The following is an 18,173-nucleotide window of genomic DNA, read 5'->3' on the forward strand; positions in this document are numbered from 1 at the left end:
TGGATGGATTTTGCTTCTACCCAAATGATCAAAACATTAAGTATTAGCTGTATTTTGTTATTTTTTTCAAATAATTATTCTGAAGTTAAACACCTTATTTTAACACACAATACTTTAGTGACTTTTAGTGACTTGCTCTTATTTTGAAATTCACAGCCCTACTTTTATTTCGTAAATGAGAAAACACACAGTTGTGCTCATATGTTTGAAAACTTATGAGCACAATTGTACATATATGCAGTCATATGTACCCATGTCATATTGGATTGAAAGTGTAGTCTACACCTTTTTCATAATGTCTAGGTGGCATACTAGAATGAAAGAGTACAACTTTTTCATAACCTCTAGGGAGCGCTGGCATAGAGGCATGAAAGTGTACATATTTTTCATAACCTCTAGATGGCGGCATACATTGATAAAATGTGAAAGTCTTTTTCATTTTCTCCTTTACCTGTGTATAATGCGCACTATTGACTTTTGACAATTTTTGGGGGTAAAAAATGCGCATTATACACGATAAATTACAGTAGTCCTCAGTGAAATAAAACTAAGTACTGTTCTGAGTTTAAGTAGTGCATGAATGTTAAATAGACGGTGGCACGGTGGACGACTGGTTAGAGCGTCAGCCTCACAGTTCTGAGGACTCGGGTTCAATCCCCGGCCCCGCCTGTGAGGAGTTTGCATGTTCTCCCCGTGCCTGCATGGGTTTTCTCCGGGCACTCCGGTTTCCTCCCACATCACCAAGCAGATTACAGATTAGGCTGCAGTGAATATTAAAACTCTACACACCCCTGTTCGAATGCCAGTTTTTTGTTTTGTAAAATAATTTTGATCAAGATAAATCATTTGAAAACTTTTTCCACCATTAATGTGAACTAGAATTTGAGCAAATCAACTGATTTATTTTTTTATCTTTTTGAGAGGTGAGGTGAAAATAAGCAACTGAAATAAACTTGAACGTGATGGACTTGGATTTGACAGGTCTGGACAGGTCACATTGCAAAAGAAATGTAATGTTTTAACTGCTCTTTTACCTTGTTAAATAAAGTTTAAATAAAATAAATTAAAATATATCTGGTTGCACAAGGATGCAGTTCCTCTTATAACTGGCGAGTGGCTTTGTTAAGAAGTAACAAATCACATTTAAACTCATGTTCAATGGGAGTCCACACACCTGCCACCTTTCATTTTTTAAGTGGACAAAAACAACACATGCATAGGCCCTTAAAAAAATATGATTTGCTTTATCCACTAAAAGAAGCTGTTTGCTGACCAGACTTAGTGATAAAGTGCGTGTGTATGAGAGAGAGAGAGAGAGAGAGAGAGAGAGAGAGAGAGAGAGAGAGAGAGAGAGAGAGAGAGAGAGAGAGAGAGAGAAGTTGATCTACAGTCACTAAGAAAAAAGAAAGTTACTTGTGACCAAAAAATAGGGCTAATGTTACCATATGCACCGCCAAAACAACAGCAATAACATCTGCAACGTACTGCCAGGTGTTTTGTCAAGTTGGCTGAAATATCTACGTTTGGGCAATGACAAAACAGTACTGGCATGTTAAAACTGTTGTTTTTCGTAGTCTGTAATGTAAACACGAGTCTCGCGCAGCTGTCACAACTCACTTTGATTGGCCCGTGAAGCTCAATAGAAGACTTTGTGTGTGGACGTGTGACTTTCTTGTGTCATCTGATTGGTGAACTTGAGTCAAATGTCACTGTGGTAATCACGGTGGATTGGCGCAACGGCGCCCTATGTGGAGGTCGAACAAAAGTCTAAAAATAGATCGCACACACCATGATTGACAAATGAAAGTAGCGAGTGGCATGTAGATTATTTTAATGGAGTAAAAGTACCATTTCTTCATAACATTAATACTTGAGTCAAAGTAAAAAGTATGCTTCATTAAAACTACTCTGACAAGTACAATTTACCCAAACTGTTACTTGAGTAAATATGACGGAGTAAATGTAGCGCGTTCTTACCCTCCTCTGGACACAATAAATGGTTTTACATTAGCTTGCTTTGTTCACACACGTGAAACAGCATAATAGGCTCACCAGGCAGACATTATTCATTATTGTAATTTGATTATACTGAATTTTGGGATTCAACCATATTTATCAGGAATGCTGACATCTGTTTCATTCCAAACAACAACTTAAATTCTATGGACTAACATATTTATATTCAGTGCTGTGCATACCTTGTGGATTGCTTCGACTCTATCTTCCTTTTGAATGCACACAACCCTTTCTACAGTGAGAAACTCAGCGGGTCTGATTGGGTAGGAAGGACTTCAATTTGCATTCACATGCTGCGGATGAACGGCTGGCTTTATTCCTTTGCAAACACAGACTGAGACAGTCTTTTGTAAGGTTTTCACGTGAAGTTGAAGTGAAATTTTTGTACACTGAAATAATGACATTTTTAGGCAGACATAAATGACAGCAAATGGCATAGCTGTTCTTTTTTTGGGGTCCATCCATACATTTTATATACCGCTTATACGCATTTGGGTGAGCTGGAGCCTATCTGTAGGTAAATATAGATTTCTGCCATGTTTCCCATAAATTAGTGATTTTGATAACTTGGTTTTTGTGAGTGGCTGCGGTGCATAGCGCCGTTTGATTGGTCAAATGAAATCCCCAGTAGTTACGTTGGATTTGGTGAAACATCAATTTGACACATCTCCCTGACAAGCCAAAATAGATCCTGCAAGCATTAATAAATACCTGTACATAAAAATACAAGTAGCAAACACAATCTAGCTCAATGTAACATCGTAAAGGTAGCACTTCTTCCTACCAAAATTACTCAAGTAAAAGTATGTTGCATTAAAAATACTATGACAAGTACAATTTATCCCAAAAGTTACTTAAGTAAAAATAACAAAGCAAATGTAGCTGGTTATTATCCATCTCCGCTGATTTGTGGCCACAGGTCAGATTACTGTCTTACATATTTCTGAGATTCCCTTATATGCACACTCCAACAGAGACACACACTTCATATGACAAATACACTACAAATGGCCATTTGGCAGGTGTCACTGGCTGGGCTCTGTCAGCCATTAATCAAATAGACAGTTGTGACAGCTTGGCCTTCCAATCCCTGACAGAATCTGTCTCAGATGTTCACACATGCAAGCACTCATGCACACACACACACACACACACACACAAACACGCGCGCGCGTGCACACGCAGACTCACGCAGCAAAGCACTCACCAATTTGAGCACTAATTAAAGAATATACACAGGAATAGGAACAACTAGACAAAACGGATAAAACCAAGACAGAATGGTATGTATTGTCACTGGTTACTGAGTAATCTCGATATATTCATGCTGTAAATTCTCACCACATTACTGTATGAAACATAAATTGAACTTTCTTTGACAATGTCAATCATAATTGCAAATCATTACCACCATCAAGAAGGCAATTGGCAGTGTGTGTATGTCCCTGTGTGTTTGTGTGTATGTTATCAACACTTTGTGAAATCAGCTGTCTGAGGAGACCAAACTTATCTTGATGGGTTTGAGGTCAGGGCTCTTTAGTTCTTCCACAGCAAACTCCTCCAAGCATGCCTTTACGGGCTTTGCTTTGTGCACTAAGAACGGGAAAAGGTCTCCCCCAAAGTGTTCACACAATGTTGAAACCATAGAATTGTCCATAATGTCTCAGTAAGATGAATAAATACTGGCAGTCTAACAAACTGCTTGATTAATTCACTATTTTTGTCTGTATAGTATGCGTGGTGTGACCTCTTATCTGGTTCCTACAGTATGTGTGTAACAATTTGTTTAACCACAAAGCTCTCCTACCTTTACATGACGGCAGAGTCTTGTCCCACACTGGCTTCCCATCCTGCCCCATCACACAGGTTATTGTTTGGCCGCCCACTGTTGTGTAGCCAAGGTGACAGTTATAGGACACCTGAGATCCCAGTTTATAGTCATAGCCGGTCCTGCTAGCATTCATGATGTTACCAGGATCAAAGCAGGCCTCCCTTGGCTTTTCTGAAAGAATACAAAAAGTGAGTTTAATGCATTTATAAAATAATATACTGTACGATAAATACCTTTATGACAGCGATACTGGACAGAATATGTATGTTAGCTCAACAAATTCATCTTGTTAAGTTTAACATGAAAATGTGCAGGCCTGATTATTCAGCATTCTCTCTTTTGGATCACACAGTTTTGTTTTATAACTGAGTACACATTTCTGGCAACTTTTCCATTTTAGTCCATAACGTTTGCTAAATAAAAAAAAAGTGTACTTTTTCTCAGTCAAATTTACCCCGTTACTACAAAATAGCATCCGAATAAATTGTTTGTTGACGTAATGCCTGAACTGTGGCGCACACAGCTGAGGAATTGTCCTGCCGGTACTGATTTGCTCGGGATACCAGTACGGGGAGGTCATGAAAACGAGACACAGATAATCAGGAACTCTTTACAGTACAGCAGGGGTGTCAAACTCATTTTTGTCTCGGGCCGCATTGTAGTTATGATTTCCCTCAGATGGCCATTAGAACAGTAAAACCATATAAATGCTTAATCACTAAATCATATTATTACCATTACACAACAAATTGAGGGATAACTAGTTTTGAAATCAGAAGACAATGATGATAGTTTGTTCAAGTATTGTTTAAGTTACTGTAGAAGAAGGGTTTGGTAACAGAAAAATGCAATATCTCAACATTACTGTTTTATTATTATGACAATTTGGGTACAGATTTGAGCAAAAATCACGGAAGTTGACACCATGATTTGCTTTTGTGGGCCACATAAAATGATGTGGTGGGCCGCATCTGGCCCCCGGGCCTTGAGTCTGACACCTATGCAGTACAGTATATGGACACACCAGTAGTGTCTCGCTATCTCTGTTGCTCTTTCCGGCTTAAGAAGGAGGTTTGTCGGCGCCCTCAACAACGGACAACATTGTGTTTATTCATTTGAAGAAGTATCACCTAAGTCAGGGGTGTCAAACTCTTTCTTTGACCCGGGCCGCATTGTAGTTATGTTTTCCCTCAGAGGACCGTTAGAACAGTGAAACCATAGAAATGCTTAATCATCACCAAAACATATTATTACCATTACACAATCAATTGAGGGGTAACTAGTTTTGCAATCAGAAGACAAGGATGAGAGTTTGTTCAAGTTGTCTTTAAGTTATTGTAGAAGAAGGGTTTGGTAACAGAAAAATGCAATATCTCAACATTATTGTTTATTCTTATGACAATTTGGCATTTGGGTACAGATTTTAGCAAAAATCACGGAGGTTGACGAGCATGATTTGCTTTCGCGGGCCACATGAAATGATGTGGTGGGCGGGATCTGGCCCCCGGGCCTTGAGTTTGACACCTATGACCTAAGTGATTATGTGGATTTCATATTACATTTAACTGCACGTATTTATAAAAAGAGGAATAACACAAAATGACTAGCTTGTTCTCTCTTCTGTCTTGTATCCTGACATGGCCTTGCACATGGTGTGGTAATGGTCAACAGGTAAGGAACCTGTGCATTAGGAGATACAGTATACTGTACATGTACTGAAGGTGAAACTGCAAGACTGCAAACAACTGCCCCTGGAAAAGGTACAGTATGTCCGTATGTTGGCATAGCTGCAGTTTTGTCAGAACTGCACTTACATGTCTTTATTAAAACAAACCCATCAATTTCTTGACAGAAAATGTTTTACTCTTGATTGACTTAGTGGCTGCTGTCAAGCACTACGACGTTTACTCTCTATTTTTTAATCTGATTGGATGTGACAAACAAAAAGAGACCCTTTACGACACATCCTCTCTCTTACATTCATGTTGTCAAGGAAAAAGAAAGGGGTAATGAGTGTAAGCTAAGAAGCAAGATTGATGGAGTAGAAACTAACTCAAACAATGTCAAAAACTGTCTTAGCTCTAGTGTTGGTCCAGGTTGTTTGCTTTTCTGTGATTGCCCAGCAAAGAATCAAAGAAAAAAGGAAAAGGGAGAGAGATGAGAGTGTGTGTGGGGGGGGGGAGAAGCAAATGACACAGTGAGATGATTAAGGTTGCATTTTAATTAGAGTGATGGCAGATGAAAGGTAGTGAATTAATGACAAAAGTACAGAGGTGTGAGGTGGCCTTCCGAGGCAGACAACAGAGGGGGAGATAATCGTTTTTAATTACAGATAAATGGAGTGAGATAGACAGAAAAATGAAAATGGATTTTATAAAACTTGACAGAGGAGATCTAGTCTGCAGTAAGACGATGAAGTAACAATCAGCTTCGCTTTGACAATAGCTGTTAAATCACAACCAGTCAAGCCGCTTCTGTAAAACCAAGATGAGTCACAATCTGTGGCGGTAAACAACTCATGGGCTGACACGGAACATTATGCCCTTTCTGTTGAAAAAGTCTCATGATGTGATGCTCAACTGAATAGAGTTGGCAGCTTTAAATATTAGCCAGTCTGCAGATGCAGCATCTCTATATCGACATTTTAATATTCAAGCCAAGTAAAAAAAAAACAATATCGTTATGATAATACAGAAGATCACAAGAGATGTGATGTAGCTTTGATTTGTCCCACAGTTCAATGACAAATAATCCCAAATAATGCTCTTAAGCATCATGTAAAGGTGATCTGCTTTATGGATGAAGGTTTGGAAATGTCACTATTGATTGTCGAATTTCTACTGACTGAAAGTGTTTTCAAACTCACAGCCATGGCATACTAAAAGATAGTAAAATAAAAACAGAACAAAACTACTCTGGCCTTGTTATAATCCATACATAGAGAGACCAACCAGTTCATTCATTTGTGGTAAACCACCTGCATCCAAAACAGTACTAGACACATTCAGATAGGTATTAATTAACAGCATGGTTATTATTATAGTTCGGTGGACTGCACTGCATCATAATTGGAGCAGTTTCTAATGGTAGTTTCTCTCGTTTGCTATATGTACACGAGTGAAACATGCATAAATAATAAAATGAGCAAGAAGTAAAATGCCCCTGTTAATACATGTAATAATTATAGTGGATGTAAAAAGTCTACACACCCCTGTTCAAATGCCAGGTTTTTGTGATCTAAAAAAAACAAGACCGAGATAAACTCTTTCTAAACTTTGTCTCCCAATAATGTGAACTATAACCTGTACAACTCAATTGATTTTTTAAAAATTATTTTTAAGAGGGGAAGTTCATAAACAACTGAACTAATTTGCACAAATGTGTACACCAGCGTATAACTGGGATGTGTGTTTAGAATTAACCAATCACATTCAAATCCATGTTACTGGAAATGGGTCAGCAAACACCTGCCACAATTTAAAGTGCCTCTGATTAATCAGTTGTCCTAGTAGGCTTCTTTTTTAAAATTTTTAAATTTGTATTGCTTTTTGCTTTCTAACAAACATAAAAAAAAAAAAAAATCAAGGTTGAACCTTTTGGAATTTTGGCAAGGCCAAAAGGTTCAACCTTGATTTCATCTGACCATAACACATCTCTCTGTATTTGGGAGATTGGTCCAATGAAGCCAAAATTGAACCTTTTAGCCATAAATCCAAAAGGTACTTTGGCACAAACACAACACTGCTCTTTACCAAAAGGGCAGAATACCTACAGTAAAGCATGGTGGTGGCAGCACTTTTTCTTCAGCTGAAACTTGGGCTTTAGACAAGGTGGAAGGAATAATGAACCATTCAAAATAGCAGTCACTCTTAAAACAAAACCTTCAGGCTTCTGCTAGAAAGCAAATGAAATGCTAGGAAACGTGGACTTGAACAACTGAACTCTGTTTGGAGTTAATCAGAGGCATTCAAATGATGGCAGGTGTGTGCTGGCTCCCACTTGACCAGAATTTCAATGTTAGTGGTTAATTCTAAACAGCCACATCCCAGTTATACGAGGGTGTGCACACTTGTACAATCACGTTATTTTAGTTCGTTATTTTAACGTCCTTTCTTGAAAATATTTTGGTTTCAATGGAGTTGTACAGGTCATAGGTCACATTTATGGTGGAAAAAAAGTTGTGCAATGATTTACCTTGGTCTTATGTTCATATACATAAAAGAAAACCTGGCATTTGAACAGGGGTAGGCTTTACATCCACAGTATATGGACAATCTACCAGGTAAAAGTGACCCAATAGCCATATCACCAGTGCCGTGATGAAGCAGACTGTTTTGTTGCTATAGCAATACTGACTTATTATATAGCTATTAATTTCAAACTGAAGAAACAAAACATGTTTAACAGCCAATATTTAACCATGTTGGAGGTCTGATGGTCCCCTGAACTTTTAGGTGATCTTTAGCTGCACTTTTACAGACAGTCATCAGTCTGTACATTTCAGTCTTTGGCTAAGAAATATTAGACACCATTATATAAAAAAAGACAGTAATGTAAAGATAAAGGTTTACCTCTGAACTCAATGGCGAAGCCAGACATGCCCAGTGAGGCGTCCGATCGGAATGCCAGGAAAAGACTGTTACCACTGCTCTCGATGCGCTCTGGGGCTTGGTTGCCTTGGAGACTCGCCAGCAGAGGCCCATTAGAGTCTTCGCCCTCGTAAATGTGCAGGAAGTCATAACTGGGCTCCATGTTAAAACTGATAGAATGAAAACAGAGATCGATCGCATCAAAATAGGTTGTGTACACTGTTTGTTCTGGTAGGAATAATTGCCATTCATGACTAGATTTTTAGTTGTAGACATGGGAATTAAAAGGAAAATATGGAAATGAACAGTAATATTTGGTAATTTACACTAATCAATGGAACAATGCAAATTAGAGAATTGAAATATGACAGCCACATTATTTCCCCGTTTATCCCTCAATTCCATTGTCCATGTACATGCTCACATTCAACACACAACTTCCTGTAAGGTTATTGAGGCCACACCCACAGCATGTAGTCTTCATTCCTCCATCACATCTATGGAAGATTTTTATGTGAAAGCAATTAATGAAAGTATAGCAGTACTCATAAATACACATTTCATATGTCTGCTTGTCATAAAATAAAATGCTGGTATTGGTTTGTGTCCATATTACCCCCAATTAACAGTTACATCAGATGTGAACCTAGCTTTAAGGAGGACGACGAACTGTGCAACTGCACACATTGCTCATACTAGAAACCACCATGGAGTTACATTCTATAAATTCCCATACCTTCCCCAGTTAAACTTAATTTAATTTCCAAAATTCCCCTGCTAAATTTTACATGGAAAGTTTCTGAAAATGTTTCACCAAGCAGCCCAATTAACAACAGTGTGCATATCATTCTAGCCAAAATCTGAGGAGGGGCTTTGGCTGTTTTTCTCATTTTTCTTTTTTCTCATTTTCATACATTAATGAATACAATTCAAACATGTAACTGGATAAAATCATGTATAACAGAGTGCACACATACACGCACTCGCAAGCACACACACGCATCTCAAAATGTTCATCCTGGCAGCAATTATGTTAGTCTTAGCGCCCACCTGCCAGTTAAACAAGCACACACACACACACCTATACCTCTATGTTTGCATTGGAGTACACATTTATATTTGCTTTGATTCTCCACCTGTCTAGTTAAGCTGGAAGTCATGTGTTGTGTTTGAGTGTGTGATTTTGTGTGACACTTGTGAGTGCAGAGAAGGACCAGAGGGATGTTAAAGTCAATTCCATTGTCAGCTCATCATCATTTTTTTTTTTTTTATGCCACATAGCTTATGATTACTACTGCCGAGCTGATCTTTTTGTTGTAGTTTATTCGTCTGTTATTTTACAAAATTTATATTTTCACTATTCAAGTAGAAGCTATGTAGATAAATGAGAAGGATAATCAATAATAATAATTTAATCAAGACAAAATTCAGGTTAAAAAAGTGAGGCTGTGCTTGTGATTTTATAGTATTTAGCCTTATTTTGTTTGCATCAACATGCTTCTTTCTTGGTATATCACGTATAATTACAATGGTCAAGGTGTGTTTTCTTTCTGAAAAAAAAAAAATCTCACTTTTGCAGCATGCACTTTCGGACTTCAAGTGTACAGCAATGTGCATATCACAGTGTTCTTGGAAAATAATATTTTTCTACTGTAGTTTTATTCACTTTTCTGAGAGCATGATCTATTATGGCATAATACATCCCATAATCACCTAATGTAATCATTTGCAAGGTTAACATAAGCCCTGTGAATGGTAAGGCCTGTATTTATATCTGATTTTGCAAGAGCTTAACTGCACATAAGCCCCTCTGTACTGACAAAGCATTAAAGTGATCCTTACAAATACATTTTTCTGTACTGCCACATTCCAAGTGTAAATGTCATGAAATGACAAAGCAGACAGAGCTATAACATTCAATAGAGATCAATTATAATCTTAGCATAGCATTTAAGTCACAAAGGTCACTTTTAATCATTATACATGCTAATTTAATTAGCAGAAAGAAGATTTGTATAACATAGAGCATGTTCTAGAGAGAGACCAAAAAGTCAGTGTCGTAATCGGTAGGAAACACAAATGAATTTTTAAATTCATCCATCCATCCATTTTCTACCGCTTATCCAAGGTCGGGTTGCGGGGGCAGTAGCTTTAGCAGGGACGCCCAGACTTCCCTCTCCCCAGCCACTTCATCAAGCTCTTCCGGGGGAATCCCGAGGCGTTCCCAGGCCGGCCGAAGGACGTAGTCTCTCCAGCGTGTCCTGGATCGTCCCCGGGGTCTCCTCCCGGTGGGACGCGTCTGGAACACCTCACCAGGGAGGCGTCCGGGAGGCATCCGAATCAGATGCCCCAGCCACCTCATCTGGCTCCTCTCGTACTCGTGGAGGAGCAGCGACTCTACTCTGAGATCCTCCCGGATGACCGAGCTTCTCACCCTATCTCTAAGGGAGAGCCCGTACACCCTGCGGAGGAAACTCATTTCGGCCGCTTGTATCCGGGATCATGTTCTTTCCATCACAACCCACAGCTCGTGACCTTGGGTGAGGGTAGGAACGTAGATCGACTGGTAAATTGAGGGCTTCGCCTTTCGGCTTAGTTCCTTCTTTACCACAACGGACCGATACAAAGTCCGCATCACTGCAGGCGCTGCACCGATCCGCCTGTCGATCTCCCGTTCCATTCTTCCCTCACTCGTGAACAAGACCCCAAGATACTTGAACTCCTCCACTTGGAGCAGGATCTCATCACCCTTTTCGGACTGAGGACCATGGTCTCAGATTTGGAGGTGCTGATTCTCATCCCAGCCGCTTCACACTCGGCTGCGAAACGCTCCAGTGAGAGTTGGAGGTCACGGCTTGATGAAGCCAACAGAACCACATCATCTGCAAAAAGCAGAGATGAAACACTGAGGCCACCAAACCGGACACCCTCTATGCCTCGGATGCGCCTTGAAATTCTCTCCATAAAAGTTACGAACAGAATCGGTGACAAAGGGCAGCCTTGGCTGAGTCCTACCCTCAACGGGAACGAGTCCGACTTACTGTCGGATATGCGGACTAAGCTCTGACTCGTACAAACTAGTACAGGGACCGAACAGCCCGTATCAGGGGGTTCAGTGCACCATAGTCCCGAAGCACCCTCCACAGGACTCCCGAGGGACACGGTTGAACGCCTTCTCCAAGTCCACAAAACACATATAGACTGGTTGGGCGAACTCCCATCCACCCTCGAGGACCCTGCGGAGGGTGCAGAGCTGGTCCACTGTTCCACGGCCAGGACGTAAACCACACTGCTCCTCCTGAATCTGAGATTCGACTTCCCGACGGACCCACCTCTTCAGCACCCCTGAAAAGACCTTACTAGGGAGGCTGAGGAGTGTGATCCCCCTGTAGTTGGAACACACCCTCCGGTCCCCCTTTTAAAAAGGGGGACCCCCACCCCAGACTGCCAATCCAGAGGCACTGTCCCCGATGTCCATGCGATGTTGCAGAGGGGTGTCAACCAGGACAGCCCCACAGAAAGGAATATAAAGTTTATTTATTCATTTAATTATTTAAAATGTTATTGTGGGGACAGTCTAGTTATCATATACAATATCTAGTTTGCTACATGTGAAGCAGAATCGTTCACACTACAGACTGAAATAATGTAAATAAGCCTACGTTGACAAATGTTTTTTTTTTTTTGGCCATCGAAGAAACAAAATAATATTTAGTAAACTGAGAAGTACACTATTTTAATGTGTCTCAATTGAATCAGGTTAACTTACGTTTTTGTAATTTGTTCCTCAATCAGTTGAAATCAGGATCAAACATGATGGTGTCCTAGTTAAAATAATAATAAAAAAACAATGCGTGAATGAATTCGTTAGAAATTAAAACATGTTTGGCCAGGGCTCAGACAGCCCTTTGGACAGCACAATTGTATGCAATTATTCTCTTTCATTCAAAACAACTGCTGGCATCAGGATGACAGAGGAGACCTTTTGCCTTAATTTTGTTGCACAGTACAAATACTTTTCCTTTCACCACAGCCAACATACTCAATGTCATTTTGATTGAGTTTAGTAGCATCGGAAAATAATGTAATTCTTTTAAATAAGAAAAGTCATTTGAGGACAACAGTCAGTAATGTCGCTGTTAGATAGATTGTTGAGATTTGTAGGATTTTTCAGTCTCTGTGTAATGGTAACAGAATACTTTGTGTCTACAGAAAGGATCTCTTCCTAATTTTATGTGTGGATGGTACAACAGGGTAAGTTTATTGACATAATAAAAAACACACAAAAGAAAACCCACGTGAAATTTCATATAAATTTGATATAAATAAGATATCTGGAAATGAGACTGCAGTGTAAATAGACAGTGAATATACAGTATCCTGTCAATATTAGTGTGGTGTCATCGGAATGCATGATCAATGACAAATAAAACATGCCCGAGTACCCAATTGACAGTAAACGTGGGGAAAAAAACACCTGGAATTGATCAAAACTACAGCGAAAGCATGGAACATTTCAACCCTATGTTGTAAATAAGGTACATTAAAGATACATAGACCGTTAAAGACAATTAATGATTGCTGACATATATTAACCACCATTAAAAAAAAAAAAAAAAAAAAAAAAAGTGCTTAACTGCATTCACTCAAAATATGTACCATGACTCATCTTAAGGACTTCATATTGGCATTAGTGAGCCCATTAAATCTTTTAGCATGACTGCTTATTTTTAACAAATATTGGTTGATCACGACCTGTTATTATGATGTCGCAGCTAAATACGTCAAAGACATCCCTGCCTGAAGGAAACTGAAAACTGAGCTAAAAGGATGTGCAATGCTATTTCGATCTAAATATTTCATTACTTAAATCACATGTTAGAAACACCAACAGAGGTGTTTCTGCAGACTCAAAATTCCACTTGCAGACCGAGAGCTTAGAGTGCATTTTTTGACAGTTACACTTTTATTAAAAGCCACCGTGTTCACGCATATTTTGGGCCCCTACCTTTTGAAGATAAGTGCAATGACAAAGTCTGCGTTGACTCGGATTCGCCAATCACACTCTTTTCCTGGGGGGTAAGGCTGGGGGTAGTTAGGAGACAGGATCACTCCAGACGGGCCACTGACGTTACCACCACAGGTTGCTGGGGAGAAAACCCAGAAATAGAGAGATGATCATAACACAACAAGCCTTCTGCAGGGAGAATCACCCTTTGACTGAACATCCATATCAAGCCAGAGATCAAGGTAGAGTAGAAGAGGGTTAGCTACTGATGAGAGGTGTGGCAAAGGGTTGAGATGAGAGAAAATAACACCTAGTGGATGACTGATATTGCCTTCACAGATTGCTAAAGAGTGAAAAAAGGAGAGAACCAGGGCTGTGAAATTTGGAAACAGAGTGAGGCTGCGGTAGTAAACAGTAAAATCACCCCTGGTGGTCCTGTTATACTACAACAAAAGAGTAGGAGAAATATTTAGCACCAGTGATCAATTGAGGCACCGATGCACTGACATTAAGGATGACTCAGGGAGGCAAGTGGGTGTGAACACATTAGCAACGGTGAGCTCAAGGTAAACAAAGGCCTTAATCGTCAAGTAGATTACTCACACACAAACATACACTTCCCTAAATAACCTGTATAATGCTACTCCCGGGAGATGCATAATATTAAAAAACAAAGAGAGAACACAGAAGGGTATTTAAACCGTAAAAAAGGTGAGGAGAGTCAGTGGCAGCATTGGGAACAAAAGCCGTGTTTCCATTGTAGAGTGTTTGGATTACAGCGTTTCAATACAATATTATTGCAATATTTTGCCAACGCTAGTTAAAAGAAGATGAAAGTGTTGATGTGGTAATCATTATATTGGTAGAAAACCATCCACCGCAACTCACAATATCTGTGTAACTGAAACTCAATTATCATTATCCACAGTGAAACGAGAACTGTACTTCGCCAGAGGGAATTGGGGAGACAAAATGAAGGAAAGCACACCTGAAAGTTGGATGGTGTAAAACCAACTGCAAAAGTATAGCGGGAATGCAATGTGGGGTTGGTTGGGGAAGCTTTCCAGGCACTTGGTAGAAGGTGACTCTGATGCTAGTTATCATGGTGGAAAATAGCAAACACGTCGTGCTTTAAACAACAGACAGTGAAATGTTCTGTCTGAAACTTTTAGAAGAATTCCCTTCACTGCTCTCAATGGTTAGTATTGTCCTCCATTGCAAAGAACGTGATGACCCCATGTTCTTCCACCATACCTGCTTAACTTTACCCAGAGCAAGTTTTAAGTGGGGTGATGCATACAGTATTGGTACCTTCTAAAATGTATGACAGTCTGTACGTTATTGTTTGATACAGCAATAGCAGTAAAAGTCACAGTGTTGGAGCAGCTTCTGGTTTCTCTCCAGAGGAGGTTTTAAAGCTGCGTCATTTGGGCTGAAGTATTTAACTGCCTTATATGCAATATGCAATATGCCATCCAATAATTTCTGGAACTACAAGCCAACTCAGTATTCTATTTGACTAAGATAATGACTGAACATTCATGATAGCATGTCTTCAAGGTGACGTGACTGTTAATACTTCAGTCAGTCCGTGTCAGGAGAGAAAGGGGTAGAAAAGAAGATTGGTAATCCAGAGAGTTTCACTGATTTGCTTGATACAGTAACCTTCCCTACTAATAAGAAAGAAAGACATGATGCATCAAGTGTAAACAGCGACAATGACTTAGTAGCAGACAGTGATGTAAAAGTCAACTATTTGTGTTTGACATTTTTTTTAATAAGGGAAAGAATTTATTTAAAACTGTTATCAAAGTGCCAGGACACATGGCCGGTGAAAAATGACTCAATGTGGAGCAGAGGCAGCACACAACTAATTGTGTGAGAAAATGAAAAATGTATCTTCCCACAGCCTCAGCTTCAACAGCCCGTATTTCAGTAAACAAACATCATCTTGGCCACTTGAGTATAAAACTGGATGAGATCTGTAAAAGAGAGCATCTGTAACAAATCTGCGAGGTTGTTTTAGGGGCTGCTGATGAGTTATTTCTAGTGACTGCCACACCCCCTGACTGGAATCCACCCAGACACCCAAAACAAGGGCATATTTTGTCATTATGGAGCCTGTTGTCAAGAGATTTTGTACAGAAAATAATGGACTGTGATTAGTAGAAAATATTTTGGCAATACTGGATATATGGCCTAACTGAAGTTAACACCCTGGACAGTTTTGTGCTAGGACAAGGCTGGGCTGAGTACCAACAAAGTAGGTGCAAAAGAACCCTCTTTGGGAGCAATAGCACCAGGGAACCCAGAGTCTCCAATCACAGGTACAGTAAATAATCAGTGAGACTGCCCAAGCCTAGTCCAAGGGACTCTGCACTGTGTCGCTTCGTCACAGTCCTACATTGGCTGCACCAGGACACTCACAAGCCAGAGCCAGACAGCCAGGCACAATGACAATACAACCTACGGTATAAGGAAACACTGGAGCTGAGAAACAGGATAAATGAAACAAAACTGTTGCTAATGAATACACGTAGTAAAATGAATTACAATCACTACACTGTCAGTAAAATTAATGAAAGGAATAGTGATAAAAACACAGGGTTGAAGACAGGGAATGTGGGTTTTGTAAACGTTTTTCTATGTGGGCTTCAGAATAATAAACATTGTTTTTTTTAGACTTTTTTTCCTGGTGAAGCTGAAGGCTGTTTGCTGCTACCCATGATTCTTTATCTAAAATAGAGTTATAAAGGCAGTGATCACCAAAATAACGCACACCTACCCATACACGTTGGAGGGTCAGGCTGCCAGTAGAATCTGTTATCCATCCGGACACACGTGATGGTATCAGGACCTTGAAGCTGATAGCCAGGGTCACACTGAAATGTCATACTGTCACCGGGCTCCTTACTGTCCCCGTATCGAGAGCCATTTACTGGGATGCCAGGGTCATTACAGGTCGTCGCTGTTGTGGCTAGACAAAGTGAGACAAATCAAACACAACAGCATTATCTGTCTGAAAACAAAAAAACACAATTTCGAGACACACAATAGTCCATTATGTGGTGAGTCCAAAAAGGCCATACTGTCATTGTATTGAAAATGCAGACAAAAATGTTGCATATTGTGTACGGAATGTATTATCTGCCATGTCGGTTTTTGTGTCAAGCCGCAATATAACCCTGTTTAGAATGTGTTGCAAACTGCAGATCCTTTCCAAAATGCAATGAGCGATATGCCTTTTTTTTTTTTTTTTTTTTTGTGGGGGTGGGGTGGGGGGGTTAGAAGGCATCATTTAAATTTTGACAAATCAGCAGCACTGTCAACATTCAAACATGTTGGCATCCTGAATCACGGAAGCGAATAGAAATAGGGAAATAGAACATGGCTATTTCGGTTTAAAACTAAAGTAATTGTCTTTACTTTTGATGGTTCTACGGAGTAAGTAATATTTTCAACAGGCACCAGATATAGGCTAAAAGAAGACAACCATCAACGTGTAAAAAAAAAAAAAATAAAAAAATAAAAAATATTCCAGCCATGGGGTGTGTGTTTATATGAGTCGTTTGAGTTGTTTTTTTGTTTTTTTATTTTCGTCGAATACCACACCTGAGCTTTGATGTTTCGCTGTGTTTTTGATGAGTCCCTGCCTGGGACAGTGTTTTCCCATGTGGAGTTCTGTTGATTTTATTTAAAGTGTGAGGAGCTTGCGTCTAGACCTCCCCAATATAAAAAGCGCCTTGGAATAACTCCTGTTCAGCTGGTAAACTAAAGTATACAGGAAAATAAAATGGATTGAATATACCCATAAATCATTGTGTTTTCATCACATGGGTTGCTGAACTTAATATGTTGTTGATAATGCAGGTAATCTACAACTCAACTGTTCTTCCATTTAAAATGACAAAAAAAAAAAATATCCATCCATCCATCCATTTTCTGAGCTGCTTCTCCTCACTCGGGTCGCGGGCGTGCTGGAGCCTATCCCAGTTATCATCGGGCAGGAGGAGGGGTAAACCCTGAACTGGTTGCCAGCCAATCGCTGGGCACATACAAACAAACAACCATTCGCACTCACATTCACACCTACGGGCAATTTAGAGTCTCCAATTAATGCATGTTTTTGGGATGTGGGAGGAAACCGGAGTGCCCGGAGAAAACCCACGCAGGCACGGGGGAGAACATGCAAACTCCACACAGGCGGGGCCAGGGATTGCACCTCCAAATCTGAGACCATGATACTCGGTCGGAAAAGGGTGGCGTGACTTCTCCAGGTCGGGGATGAGATCCTGCCCCAAGTGGAATAGTTCAAGTATCTTGGGGTCTTGTTCACGAGTGAGGGAAGAATGGAACGGGAGATCGACGGGCGGATAGGTGCAGCGTCTGCAGTGATGTGAACTTTGTATCGGTCCGTTGTGGTAAAGAAGGAACTAAGCCGAAAGGCGAAGCCCTCAATTTACCGGTTGATCTACGTTCCTACCCTCACCTATGGTCACGAGCTGTGGGTCGTGACCGAAAGAACAAGCGGATACAAGCGGCCGAAATGAGTTTCCTCCGCAGGGTGTCCGAGCTCTCCCTTTGAGATAGGGTGAGAGGCTCGGTCATCCGGGAGGTTCTCAGAGTAGAGTCGCTGCTCCTCCACGAGTACGAGAGGAGCCAGATGAGGTGGCTGGGGCATCTGATTCGGATGGCTCCCGGACACCTCCCTGGTGAGGTGTTCTGCGAA

The 18,173-nt window shown here is 40.3% G+C and overlaps 1 protein-coding gene across 3 annotated transcripts in view; it reads right to left on the bottom strand.

Moving 5' to 3' along the window:
- The window catches only part of LOC133396537 (CUB and sushi domain-containing protein 1-like), a 620,476-nt gene that overhangs the window by 99,885 nt on the left and 502,418 nt on the right, over window positions 1-18,173 (bottom strand). For all 3 annotated transcript variants that reach the window (XM_061666524.1, XM_061666517.1, XM_061666531.1), the window contains 4 exons: window positions 16,230-16,421; window positions 13,445-13,583; window positions 8,419-8,606; window positions 3,824-4,018 (listed from right to left, as the gene is read on the bottom strand). In XM_061666524.1, the coding sequence (XP_061522508.1) occupies window positions 3,824-4,018; window positions 8,419-8,606; window positions 13,445-13,583; window positions 16,230-16,421 (714 nt within the window). The remainder of the gene's footprint in view (window positions 1-3,823; window positions 4,019-8,418; window positions 8,607-13,444; window positions 13,584-16,229; window positions 16,422-18,173) is intronic.

The sequence above is a fragment of the Phycodurus eques genome, chromosome 2 (genome assembly GCF_024500275.1).
Source record: "Phycodurus eques isolate BA_2022a chromosome 2, UOR_Pequ_1.1, whole genome shotgun sequence".
NCBI lineage: Eukaryota > Metazoa > Chordata > Actinopteri > Syngnathiformes > Syngnathidae > Phycodurus > Phycodurus eques.